Source organism: Hylaeus anthracinus, unplaced genomic scaffold (assembly GCF_026225885.1).
Source record: "Hylaeus anthracinus isolate JK02 unplaced genomic scaffold, UHH_iyHylAnth1.0_haploid 11978, whole genome shotgun sequence".
In the NCBI taxonomy this organism is placed as follows: Eukaryota; Metazoa; Arthropoda; class Insecta; order Hymenoptera; family Colletidae; genus Hylaeus; species Hylaeus anthracinus.
Genome location: NW_026534326.1, coordinates 4,803,260 through 4,815,686, shown reverse-complemented (window position 1 = coordinate 4,815,686; position 12,427 = coordinate 4,803,260). Strand labels below are relative to the sequence as shown.

Sequence of the window (12,427 nt, the reverse complement as noted above, 5' to 3'; positions counted from 1 at the left end):
CAGTGTCGTTACTACACATACATATAATCCATGAGATACACACACACAACAGTATGGTCCCACTTATGTGTATTTAATTCGCCCCGATGCGGATGATGGCGCCACTGTCGTTACTACACATACATATAATCTGTGAGACACACACACAACAGTATGGTCCCACGTATGTGTATTTAATTCGCCCCGCTGCGGATGATGGCGCCAGTGTCGTTACTAATACATATATATAATCCGTGAGACACACACACAACGGTATGGTCCCACGTATGCCTATTTATACTTGCTTTAAAATTAATCTAAATAAAAAAATAATTATAGGGAGAACAACACAACTTATACAAAATTAAATTTATTATTAACGGAAAACATTGAAAAAACAATAAAGAATCTAAACTTCAATTGTATAAAATATATATACAAAAAACATATTTATTTATATAATAAAGTGTCAACATTCATACATATACGTTCATATAAAATATATAAAAATACAAACGCAACAATAATATAAAAATGCATATACGGGGTGTCCCAGAACTCCTGTAAGAACCGGAAATGGGGGGTAGCTGACATGATTCTGAACAACAATTTCCTTTGCAAAAATGTCGGTGGGGGCTTCATTTTTCGTTAATAATTCAAAAATGAAGCCTCCAACAACATTTTTGCAAAGGAAATTGTTGTTCAGAATCATGTCAGCTACCCCCCCATTTCCGGTTCTTACAGGAGTTCTGGGACACCCTGTATATTCACATAATAAAGTGTACACATAAAGTATAAGTTTCATACAGGACTGGATTCATTATTAGGGAAATAAAATATGTAAAGTAAAATAATTAAAAGAAAGCAAATGTAAAATATTAAAAATTGAAACATAATCCCATTAAAACATGAATCCAGTCTTGCGTGCATAATTTTGCACACTCACATTAATAGGTCGCGTTAGAAGTGGATCCGAGTCCATTCTTTCTTCGAATCCACTTATAACGCGATTTACTCTACTTATATATTTTTTGACAACATATATGATACATAATTGTATCATATATGTTGTCAAATTATTGCAATGTTTGGATTCGTATTTCGACCACCATGCTGTCTAATTTGACCGAAAAAATTCTCAAGGGCATCTTGATTAAAATTACGCGGAATAAATGAATGAAATCAAAGACTCTGCAGGTGTGATTTTAAAAATTTAAAATTTCGAAGGGTCGTCACCCAATTCTGCAAAACCTTCGGACGCTCCTTATCCGCAGGCTTTCTTTTAATAAACTTCATGCTGCGAAAAACTGAAATTGCTTTATCCCAAACATTAGTTAGGGTCGTATCTGTTCTGTGTGTCCGATTCGCAACTCTACTATTGACACTGACGAACGTATCATTCATAAAATGAATAAGTTCAGCAGTGTCAATCCCTTGATCCGATATTTCCCGCGTACCACACATACTTTTGGCCTTGTTACGACTCGCAAATGTCATAATGGATCCAACTGATCGACTAAAAACTTGAGCGCAATATTTAACTTTCATTTTCGGAATTTTTGAAGAAATAACATGTTTTGCAGTAAGTTTCTCCAGGAGTCGGTTCTCCGAAGAAACATTACTGCTATCAATAAAATATAAATCTTCCACGTGTGACCATTTAGCCACCCGTGAAATATCATGTAAATTAAAGCTCAAGTTTTTCGTCAATAAATTGTTCCGGACACATTTTAATAAGTGGGGTGGATTAAACAGCGGTACGATTATGTTACTGTCGATTTCAATAACAACATGCCGCAGTGTATTTGATCTCTGAAAGGCATTTCTTCGCGATGAATCTAATAAGCTTTGGATAGCTTTGCAATTTGTGCTTCCTTGGTCACAAACTGTTACTACAACTACTATACCGACCTGACTTGCACGGCGAACTATTTTTTTAAACATACGAACAAGGTTCTCAGCTGAGCTGGAACCTTTACAAAATGAATATGCAACAGGTTATTTCCAAGGTCGCACACCATGTATGCCTTTCAACATCCACACTGTGGCATGATCCGCGATATCTAAGTTACGTGGAAACCCGGAATCTACAAATCCAGCAATAACATCTATTGTAGGATTATACTGCAACGACGGTGCTAAACTAATTTCATCAAAAAGCAGACATGCGTATCTGCTTTTTGGGTCAGTAAATAACTCGCACTGCTGTTTGAGTTCCTCAAAAACATTATCGCAAATTCCAGCTTTTAATGGAATTTGCGATATTAGTTTCCGAAGAGTTTCGATACTTGGCAAAAGAAATAATTTTTCCAAATATCGATACGCTTTAGAACTTTGCTTATAAATAGATAAAGCTAATAGCTTCTCTTTTTCGGTGAAGCGTCACGCCGATTTTTGTTTGTCCGCGTTGCGCATCTGAGCCAAGAGCATCGCGTGCAGGGGTGTTGGCAGGCTTTCTAAAACCTGATGAACACCGGTCTGCACGAGATGCTCAATCTTCCCGATGCGTTGTCTTACCGAAGATCTCCGACGCCTCAATTGCCTCGCAGATTTCAAAATCCTGGCCACAGCCTTGTAGATCTTGAGCTTCCTGGGTTTGATCAAGTTGCTCGACCTAATCATTTTCAGGATGTCACCTGTGGAAAGAAAATATATATAAGTAATGCATTTATGTATCACATTGAACTTAAAGGGGGGGGGCGGCGTTGAATTAGTATAATCTGCTTCAAATATCGCGCCTAATTTGTTTCAGATGGCGCTCTCATATAATATCACACCTACTCTAGTACTAGCCATGTTGAGATAAAAATGGCAACAGTGCGAGAGTCCGGCTACCCTATCACTGATAGGCTATCAGCTTCGACCAGCCTCCTGGCCTCTCGCTACAATTGGCTACATATTGGAAAATAGGACTCCTGATCTGGTTTTTTGCGGTGTTGCCACGTTTCTCAGCGCGGCTAGTACTAGAGTCGGCTGTGATAATATATAGGCGAGTAAAAGGATATCCTCCTTTTTCGGTTTTTCCCCGGATGGAACGTATTATTAAGAAAGTCTATCTCCGAAACTATCATAGCCCATACGGCACCTTTCGTTGCAAATATATGCAAATATATTCCTTGTAAGTCTACCGGAGAGTTCTGTCAGTTTCTATCACAAGTCGAGACACGTAAGCACATATCACTACACAAGACTAACGTGAATCAACTTTATTTTACTTATTTTGCTTATGTCAGTATGTATGAAATAATATAATAAAAATAGAGAGGCACACATGCACCAAATAAATATGTGCTTACGTGTCGAGACTTGTTGTGATGGAAAAGGACAGAGCTTTCCGGTAGATATAATATTTAACTATTACATCTAGTATCTTTTAAAATATTTAACTATTACATCTAGTATCTTTTAAAATATTTAATACCTTTAAGGCCTTTCCTGATAGTTGGTTGAACTTGATTCCTTTTGACAGTGCAACCTGTAATTGTAACAAAGAATTAATATCATAACTAAAAAAAGGAATGCAATAGAAGATAATATTATTGTAAGGTAATACACTCACCTCTGGATGATCCAGGAAGCACATTATAGGCAAGTGCGTCGGAGTCTCTGCTGGTCCCAGGTCCCACGTTGTCCTTAGGTCTCACGTTGTCCATTGGTCCCACGTTGTCCATTGGTCCCACGTTATCCATTGGTCCCACGTTGTTCTGGTATCTAACGGTGAGCACAGGTTGACCTATATTAACAAAATGGTATAACATTATATATACACTTAATGTTGGAGGTCTTCTCATTTATATGTGGCGTATTAAGTGTATTAAGATCTAAAACATACATTCTTCTTCTTCTTCAATTTCCATTACAAGTTCCTCCTGTTGCTCGATAGATGTGGCAGGTGCTAATAGAATTTAATAAATATTTTCATTAATAATTTGTTGAATGTAGTTTAAAAAGTGTATAGTCAATTATTACCTGGTAAGTTGCAGCTTGGTACTGCATGACTTGTAAGCTTTGATCCAACGCGGTACTGAATTTCGAAGTGGTCCCCACAATCCATTCGATTTCTCAACCGGTTGGGAGGGAGTTGGAATAGATCCTCCGTTCCACAAGCTTCAAGCCATTTTAAACTTTAAACATCTATCGCTGTCCTTCGGCAGACAGGGGAAGCTGAACATCGGCTGCCTGGTGTTTGTGCACCCCAGTACAGCACATTTTTTGTGGGACCTATAAATACATATTTACATAAAGAAAAAATTAATAATTAAAAATTAATAATTAATAATTTCGAAATTTTTTCTAGATATGATTTCAATAAATAATCAAATGTACTGTGAGTCGAAAGAGTATTCGGACACCTTTTAAATGCTTTCAAAATGCAATTGAAATGAATTGAAAGGAAAGGACAAAGCAGGACAAAAGAAACCACGGGAAAAACCCACCCTGCCCTTTCGTATTGTAACAAAATATATAAAAGTCGTATTTTTTCTTTTAGTAATTATTTAGTATTTTTATAAAAATAATAACTATTTACCTCTTATTATTATCCATAATCGGTGTGAACTAAAAATACTATCGCAGAACCGACAGCACACAGCAGCACACAGCATTTACTTGCACCATGCACTTGCGTGCACTCGCTATCACGTTATGAACATATGGAGTTTAAATTTTGCCGCACTTTGCCGCACTTTGCCGAGCGCGTTCGCCATAGAATAAACGTACACAGAATATGAACTCAATGGCGCGAAAGGAGTGACAGTAGCGCCATCATCCCTTACGCGCGCGAATTAAAATCGGGCTTCAAGTTCACAAGAGTAGAGCTTGTAGGCCCTGGATGATGCTATCAAGCCTTATTTCATCAGTTATTCTTCGATAATCGTTACGTCACGTGTATAATGCCACGCAAAAGCAATACCACGTATAATGAATGACAACTTATGATTTTTCAAAATGCAAAGGGGAAATTATGTAGACATATTGGTTCCATACTCAACATGAGTAAGAGTACAGTAGTAGGTATCATCAAACGGTTCAAATACGAGGATCGTATAGACTCTATACCCCAAAAGGGCCAACCGAAGAAGTTGGATGCACGTGATAAGAAGAAACTAATAAGAAAAATAAAGAAGGTTCCTTCACTCAGTGCACCAAAATTAGAAACAGAGCTCTTAAACGAGATTGGGAAGTACGTCCCCAAACAATTCGCAGAGCCTTAAAAGATAGTGGTTACAATGGAAGAATAGCTAGGAAGAAACCGTATGTGAATGAACAGAATCGAAAGAAGAGATTAAATTTTGCTAAATAAATTTTTTTAATAAAATTTAAGCGATTCTGGATAATTCTACACAAAGAAAATTGAATTTGGAGAACTAGAAGTGGTAAAAATTTTTTTTAAAAATAAAATGTTTTCAATATTTTGATTCCAAAAAAGTTATCACCGCGCAAACCTATACATTTTTTTTTGTCAACTTTACACATTTTTAAAAAGTTAACCATTTGGAATTTCAAAGAAATCCTCGGTGTAAATTAGGCCCAACTATCAGAAAACACGTGTAAAAAATTTGAGAAAAGTGTACCTTTGTATCAAAAACCTAAGTTTTCAGGAGATGCAAGAAACTAAAAATTTCTATTTCCCGTTCGATTATCGATAGAAATGTTATCAAATCGTATTTAATTTGATCAAAATCAATTAAAACACTGTTTTTTCGGAAATTTACTGTTTTCTTTACCCTAGAAAACAGTACCCTATGACTGTGACCAAGGTAACCGCGTCTCCGGTCTCCCGCAAATTTGACTGTCGTTGTTTTCTCTTCGAGAAAGTTGTCAGTTGTATTTCCTTATATTTTTTAGTTTTATTGCGTTCTTTTTACTAAGTTCATGTCGTTGAACTTTTTTTTATCACTTCTAGTGCTCCAAATTCAATTTTCTTTGCGTAGAATTGTTCAAAATCGCTTAAATTTTAATAAAAAAAAAAGAAGTGTTTATTTTCATTTTTTGATGTTCCAAGCTCCTTAACGAACGGAAACGTTCCCTGACAGACTCAGCATAATCGAGCGTAAGACAAAACCGAGACTCCCTCGTGTAAATTAATATAGTGCGAGTAATTAAAATCCGCCTGCAACATAATATTCGCCGAGATAAAACCTCGCGACTTCATATCATCGAAGATAAGGCCGGCCGCCTTCACTGATTCTCATGCTGACGCAGCTTCCGGAGATAAGTCTCGAAGACCGCCGCTATTATGTAACTCCACACCTGCGATAACGATAACACGCTCCGTGCGAACGCTGGACCATGACTCACCCCAGCTAATACAAAGAAGGCTGGAGTAGTGGGGACAATAGAATTCGCTTAGATAAATACGAGCGTCGCCGCATCGTTCAGTTAGTTACAACGTTTAGTCGTCAGTTACAGTTCTCCAAGACGTTCAGTCGCTGACCGAGGCAATCTGGCTTTACGGATTGTCTCGGGCGGCGGTCGCCCTGCGATCGGGACCTCCGGATTCGCGTCGTGCATACCTTCGTTGACATCAGGCCCACCATGAAGTACCTGGGCCTGATCGTCGACGGCCGCTGGAGCTTCAAGGAGCACTTTGACCTCCTGGCCGCCAAAATGGAAGGGACAGCGGCCGCGGTAGCGCGGTTGCTGCCCAATATCGGGGGGCCAGAGTTGAGGGTTCGCCGCTTATATGCGGAGGTGGTGTGGTCGATAGCCCTTTATGGGGCCCCCGTGTTGCATCGCTCGCCCTGCGGGCCATACTGGGATACCGTACCATTTCTGCCGAGGCGGCGGGCCTCCTTGCCGTGATTCCGCCCTTCCATCTGGGGCTGGAATTCGCGGCTGAGAAGGTACGTGAGGTCGAGTGCCAGAAGCGCCAGGCCCGGAGGGACACGCTGGCCCGGTGGAAGCAAGAGCTTGCTCCATCGGGCCGTCCGATTATCTGGGCCATCCTGTCCATATTTGATACATGGCGCAGGATACGAGGAAGGTTGACCTCCGCCTCACGCAGATGCTCTCAAGGCATGAGTGGTTCGGAAAGTACCTGCACCGGATGAGGCGGGAGCCGACACCGCAGTGTCACCACTGCAGCGAAGAGGTGGACACGGCGTGGCATACACTCGAGGAGTGCCCGGCATGGGCCGCGCCGCGCCGTGGGTCTCGAGCGAGAGGTCGTGGAATGCGGCGGCCTCCTTTTGCGAGGAGGTTATGTCGCAAGGAGGCCGCCGAGCGAGCCCGGGAAAGAGACCCGACCTAATGTGGTCGGCCCGTCCCCACTAGGACCACGGGGTACTTCTGAGGCGCGTGGGGGTTGGGGTGAGGAGGTTCGGGGCGTGCCGGATTATGCCTCCGACGAACCTCCCTTACCGGTGTCAACATCTTCTTGCCCAGTCTGCGTGGGGACCCTTGGGACTCCTGTAGCGGAATAGGCACGAAGGTGTCGGGGGCCGTGGATGGACCGAGCGGGGGCTCGAGAAGCCCATATCGGCGGCCCCGGGGATGGCGACACCGGGCGGGTCCCTCTGCCCGGGGTCTTATAGAGTAAGGCGTGGGGGAGGTTAACACCCTCCCCCCGAGATTCATGTTAGCTTGGAAGTGTCCTGTTGAGTATTCGCGTGATCCAGGCGCTTCCTATGTAGCTTAGGCGGGCGTGGGGTTTTAGTGGGTAGCCATCGGGGACGGGCGTGCTTCAACGCTCCCATCCTTGATGGTAGTCTCACATGCATTTCCCCACGATAAGAAAAAAAAAAGGACGTTCAGTCGCTAGTTCTCAGTTCTCCGCCGCCACAGTAATCAGTCAGTTCAGTTCAGTCTTGAGTCGCAGTCTTCAGTTCAGTTACAATCAGAGTCATCAATCAATTGTAATTCTTCAGTCAATCGTACGTCTTATTTGATATTTCAATCGCGACGCATCGTACGTCTTATTTTACATTTCAATCGCGACGCATCGTATGTCTTACTTTATATTTTAATCGTGACGCATCGTACGTCTTACCCTTATAATAATTCAACGTTTATTGTTAACTAAGTGTAACCAGTGTATATTGTTTCTAATTAAATTATTAAACGTTATCGCGTGTGATTTCTTTGTACCCATCTAGTGCCAGATCTGTTCATTTATTATTTTAAATTCCTCTTTTCTTGGGAAGCGTTGCCGGTTGTCTATTTCGAAGTCGCGCCCATAACGGAGCAGCGGCACCGAATAGACCCTTAAGACGTCTTCTGTAGTGATATTTGCGGATTTTGCCACCGTTCGTCTACCTGGGTAGCCATGTCCGCACTCGGTCAGAAGGAACCTGAGGTATAATTCCGTCGATACTTATATAAATCTTCGCATAGTGCCATTCGCTGGTTTCTCCCCTTCGTTTCACTGCCAGGTTAGCCTAGTTCGCACTCGGTCTTGTGGAATTCGAGGAGTGAACCCCGTTAAACTACATTCTATTAATAGGTTATTTATATACAGATTGGAAGGCACAAACAGCCCCGCACCCGAACTCGTCGTTCCAATCGGAGAAGCCGTCGTGGAGGCGTCGCGAAACAAATTAAGAAACAGCAAGCGCGATATATAGAACAATTGTACGCGACCTTTGAAAACCGCGTTTCCTTGTTACTAAATTCTTCCTTTGTGCAATACCGTCCCCCGTCGCCCGCTAACTCCGAGGCATCCATGGTGATCGTCGACTACCCCATCCAGCTCAGCCCAGAGCCATCTACATCTGAAGACGTCCCCTGCATCGACCTCACCCTCAACGACGAGGACGAGTATCTCCCGACCATCGATACCCGGTCAACCGTGCAGAAGTGCCCGGTTCTTTGTTAAAGTCTCTAGTAGAAAACTACAGCGATATACTAAACGGGCGTATGCGGCAAGAATGATATCACTGGTGTGAAAGACTTTATTGTATTAACAATCCCTAAATTGCAATTCATATATATATATATAACAAATAAATAAATGTATTTCATTAATAATCGAATCCCAGTTTCTTCTCACCCTTTTTGACTTGTTGCTTATAAATTCTTCGGTGCTCAACATTTCGATGTCAAGCGCTTGCAGCTCGGAAAAAAAATTGTAATTTTCAACTACCTGCTGGAGAACACGGGCGACTAGAAAGGCTGGAAAGTTTAATTCTACAGGTGGTTTTCCAGAATTAATGTTACACGCTCGACGAAAAAGGGACTCTGTGCCTAAACAAATCTGGACAACACTTTTGAACGGAATTACCAAATAACCGCGCGTAACTGCTGCAACGTATGCCATCGTATTGTTCTTATGAATTGAAATGTAATTCCTATCTGTTTCCTCACAAGCTACTAGGCATTCGAGACATTTTCTTTTGTTAGTTTTTTAATAGACAATATCACCCAGGTCGAAATATACCTATGTCACGTCCCGGATTTCAGATTTGAAAATCTGTCGCCCAGTTCGATCAAATGATGCTTGCTTTTTGCCCCACGCCTCTCTTAAACGCCTCGCGTCTGAACGGGATCCTGATCCTGATTGAGTCTACCTTCGCGATTACTATTTATTAATATTTTAAATCTTCGGACTTACTACTTGCTGGTCTTGAATATGGTTATTGGAATAAGTTTCCACTGTCTCGGTCCTGATGCAGGTGCTGATGCTGGTGCAGGTGCTGATACTGGTGCTGGTGCTGGTGCTGATGTTGATGCTGATGCCGATGCTGATGCGGGCGTTAAAAGTTTGTTCGCGATGATTCGCAGTGTCGAAGCACACCCGAGCGGGAATCCCCCGATTCGAGCAGGTTGCTCGAATTCGCACAGCAATCGTCGAATCTGCTCGCGTCTATCGGCACGGCGTTTTCTCGATTTTTTTACGTGTTTTGCGCCTTCAGGCATTTACTTTAAGGAAAAATTAAATTTAGCTAAATATTGCTCGCCTAGCAGTCCCCATTCCACCAAAATCGTCCTTTATCACCGCCCCTCTACGATTGTTGGCTTTGCTTCTATTCCTCTCAAAGGCCGGCTTCGACACCGTAGCCCTGATTGAGATATCAACTCTACCTTGGATCGCAAATGAACAGCGTCAACCAGATTTGTGACTACCGGTTTTACATCTACTCCTTTCAAAAGCCGGCTTCGACGCCGTAACCCTGATTGAAATATCAGCTCTACCTAGAGTCACAAATGAGCGACGTTAATCAAATCCGTGACCACTGTTTGTGAAAACCGGCTTCGACGCCGTAGTTAACCGTTACAGTGAGCACGAAAATGACTTGAAACTCGAGGGCGACGATGGAAAAAGGAATCTACGGCCGAGCAATATCTCTATCGTTAGGATTTTTTAGATAACCGGCTTCAACGCCGTAGTCATAAATTGAAACGACAGATATTTGAACTAAAGAAATTCCAGCTTTCAGATCGAAAGAATTAATTAAATTGAATTGTTCTTCGCGAACGCGTAGAATTGGGAGAATAATTGAAATTAACTATTTATTAATGTTTAGTCGCCATGTATTATTAAGACCGCGCACAGTCTTTTATTATAGCAAATACAAGTTAATTATAATTTTGATTGTAGAATTAATAGTACTTTGAACAGATCAATTCTTAACGACTGATGACTAACTTTAACAATGACTATAACTCGCAATGACTATCGACAACTAACGGCAACTATTCCGGATGACAACTATTAACAACTATCCCGAGCCCCTGAATTGCGGGCGTACTTATACCCCTAATTCGGGACCTTTGGTCCGAAGGTAGGAGGAAAAAATCATACCACATGATTATTAAAAATTCCATGGGTGGTGGTTGATTACTTCCCATGGCATTAGCAATAACATGTTGCCCGAAATCATTCCTAGACGTTTAGTCTACGCCTTATCGGTTTTTGGTGACTGACACCAACGATAGCCACTGCCGACGGATCCTTGACGCTACGCCTAAATTCGTCGAAAAGGTGCAGGGTCTTATTAGATCTGGCCACCCACTGGTGGGTGGTAACGAGTACCGACAATTGTACGGGACCTGTAGCTGCGACTTAACATGTAGGAGAACCGTTGTATTCTCGTGCGTCGCGATAAAGCAACCGAATCCGCGGTTCACGATAGTGAATAAACCGCGATCGTACTGTGGTCGTATCAGGGGCACATGATGTAGCAAGAAGTAGATCGCTCGCTCCGCGCCCGTAGTTGTTATCGCTTAGGTTCTCTCTTACTTGCTAAACGCTTCGCAGTCTAAGATATAGGGTGACGTTCGAATATACAAATACTACATTTGTCTTCAACTCATTACAAGGGAAAAATATGTCCGTGGTTTGGACGGTCGATATGTGAACATCACACCTAATAGCCTGATGGGAAAATTCGCTAATGTTTGGCGATTACGCCCACGAAAAATTCAAAAATTCAATTAGTTCCGAATATTTGGAACTGTCTATTGAATGATTGGTAAGGCCATATTTTGTCATCACTGTTGCTGTATGAACTTCATCATACATTTTTTAATCGTATCGGTCAAGTTTGGCACGTTTTTTCTTATTTTCCCCAAAGACATATGAAAGTATGTCTGTGATTTTCCCCTGATGAAACTTGCAGTATTGTAGTATGAACCCATTCTATGATAACTCCTTGAATCTTCCTCTTTTTCATGTACTTGGCGTAATTTTTTTACTTTTTTGAAGTTTTTTATGGGGATCTCACTTCTTTTTACAAAGATAATTTGCATAGTGAATGACTTTAAATAATTTTTATATTATATGTATATAGCACTTTGTGTAGAGTTCATGGTGTCCGAAACAGCTTATGGTTGCAAGAAATTGAAATGTTAAAGATGAAGTGAGAAATAGGAAAAATATGTCCACTATTTGTAATGCACAATTTATTGTGTTAGAATTAAGTTCATAAGTATGCAGAAGGCGTGGCAGAAAATCTTGTTGGAAGAAATTTAAATGTTAAAGATAAAGTGGGAAAATTAAAAAGAGATCCACTATTTGTTAATATATCTATTATATTTTTAATAAATATAATATATCTATAATATTTTAATATATATAATCTAAAATTCGTCCAGTGTATATCTATAATATTTTTAATATATATTGTGACGAGGCAGACTTTTTCTGCCCGTCACGAAAGCATCCTGATCCCGGAAGGGCCTCGCTCCCTCCTCGCCGAACACCCCAGTCCGGAGGTGGTCCGCGAGAGTGGAGGAATGCGTGGACCGCGGTCAATAGGGACCCCCTTTGTCGCGCCCCCTTACTCTCGCAGATAGAGCCGCGTCTTCGCGCGAGCGCGGCAAGTCGCCGGTCGCGGTGTCCTCCACCCCAGGACCGCGGTGTGGCCACCACCGAGAGGACTGACCACCCTCGGGAAGAATACCGCTGCCATTGCCCCTCGGGCTGCCACGAGGGGAAGCCAACCAAAGATGCCATTGGTGGTGGCACACCGTAAGGAGCCCCTACAGCTCCTGGGTGGGGAGATCCGCG

The 12,427-nt window shown here is 41.9% G+C and overlaps 1 protein-coding gene across 1 annotated transcript; it reads right to left on the bottom strand.

The window, feature by feature from the left end:
• Positions 1–2,200: 2,200 nt before the first annotated feature.
• Positions 2,201–4,655, bottom strand: LOC128896819 (uncharacterized). The gene is made up of 6 exons (XM_054160332.1): positions 4,508–4,655; positions 3,949–4,200; positions 3,812–3,874; positions 3,539–3,712; positions 3,401–3,454; positions 2,201–2,615 (listed from the first exon to the last, which is right to left on the bottom strand). Exons 2-6 carry the CDS (start codon positions 4,031–4,033, stop codon positions 2,362–2,364), a joined length of 630 nt encoding a protein of 209 aa, XP_054016307.1. The 5' UTR covers positions 4,034–4,200; positions 4,508–4,655; the 3' UTR covers positions 2,201–2,361.
• Between the last annotated feature and the right edge of the window lie 7,772 nt (positions 4,656–12,427).

Excerpts from the sequence above, each read along its gene's own strand:
- LOC128896819 (XM_054160332.1), bottom strand. The coding sequence starts at position 4,033 with ATGGATTGTGGGGACCACTTCGAAATTCAGTACCGCGTTGGATCAAAG. Across the intron at positions 3,713-3,811 it reads AATTGAAGAAGAAGAAGAAT|GTCAACCTGTGCTCACCGTT; the intron begins GTATGTTTTAGA and ends TTGTTAATATAG. Across the intron at positions 2,616-3,400 it reads TATCAGGAAAGGCCTTAAAG|GTGACATCCTGAAAATGATT; the intron begins GTATTAAATATT and ends TTCTTTCCACAG.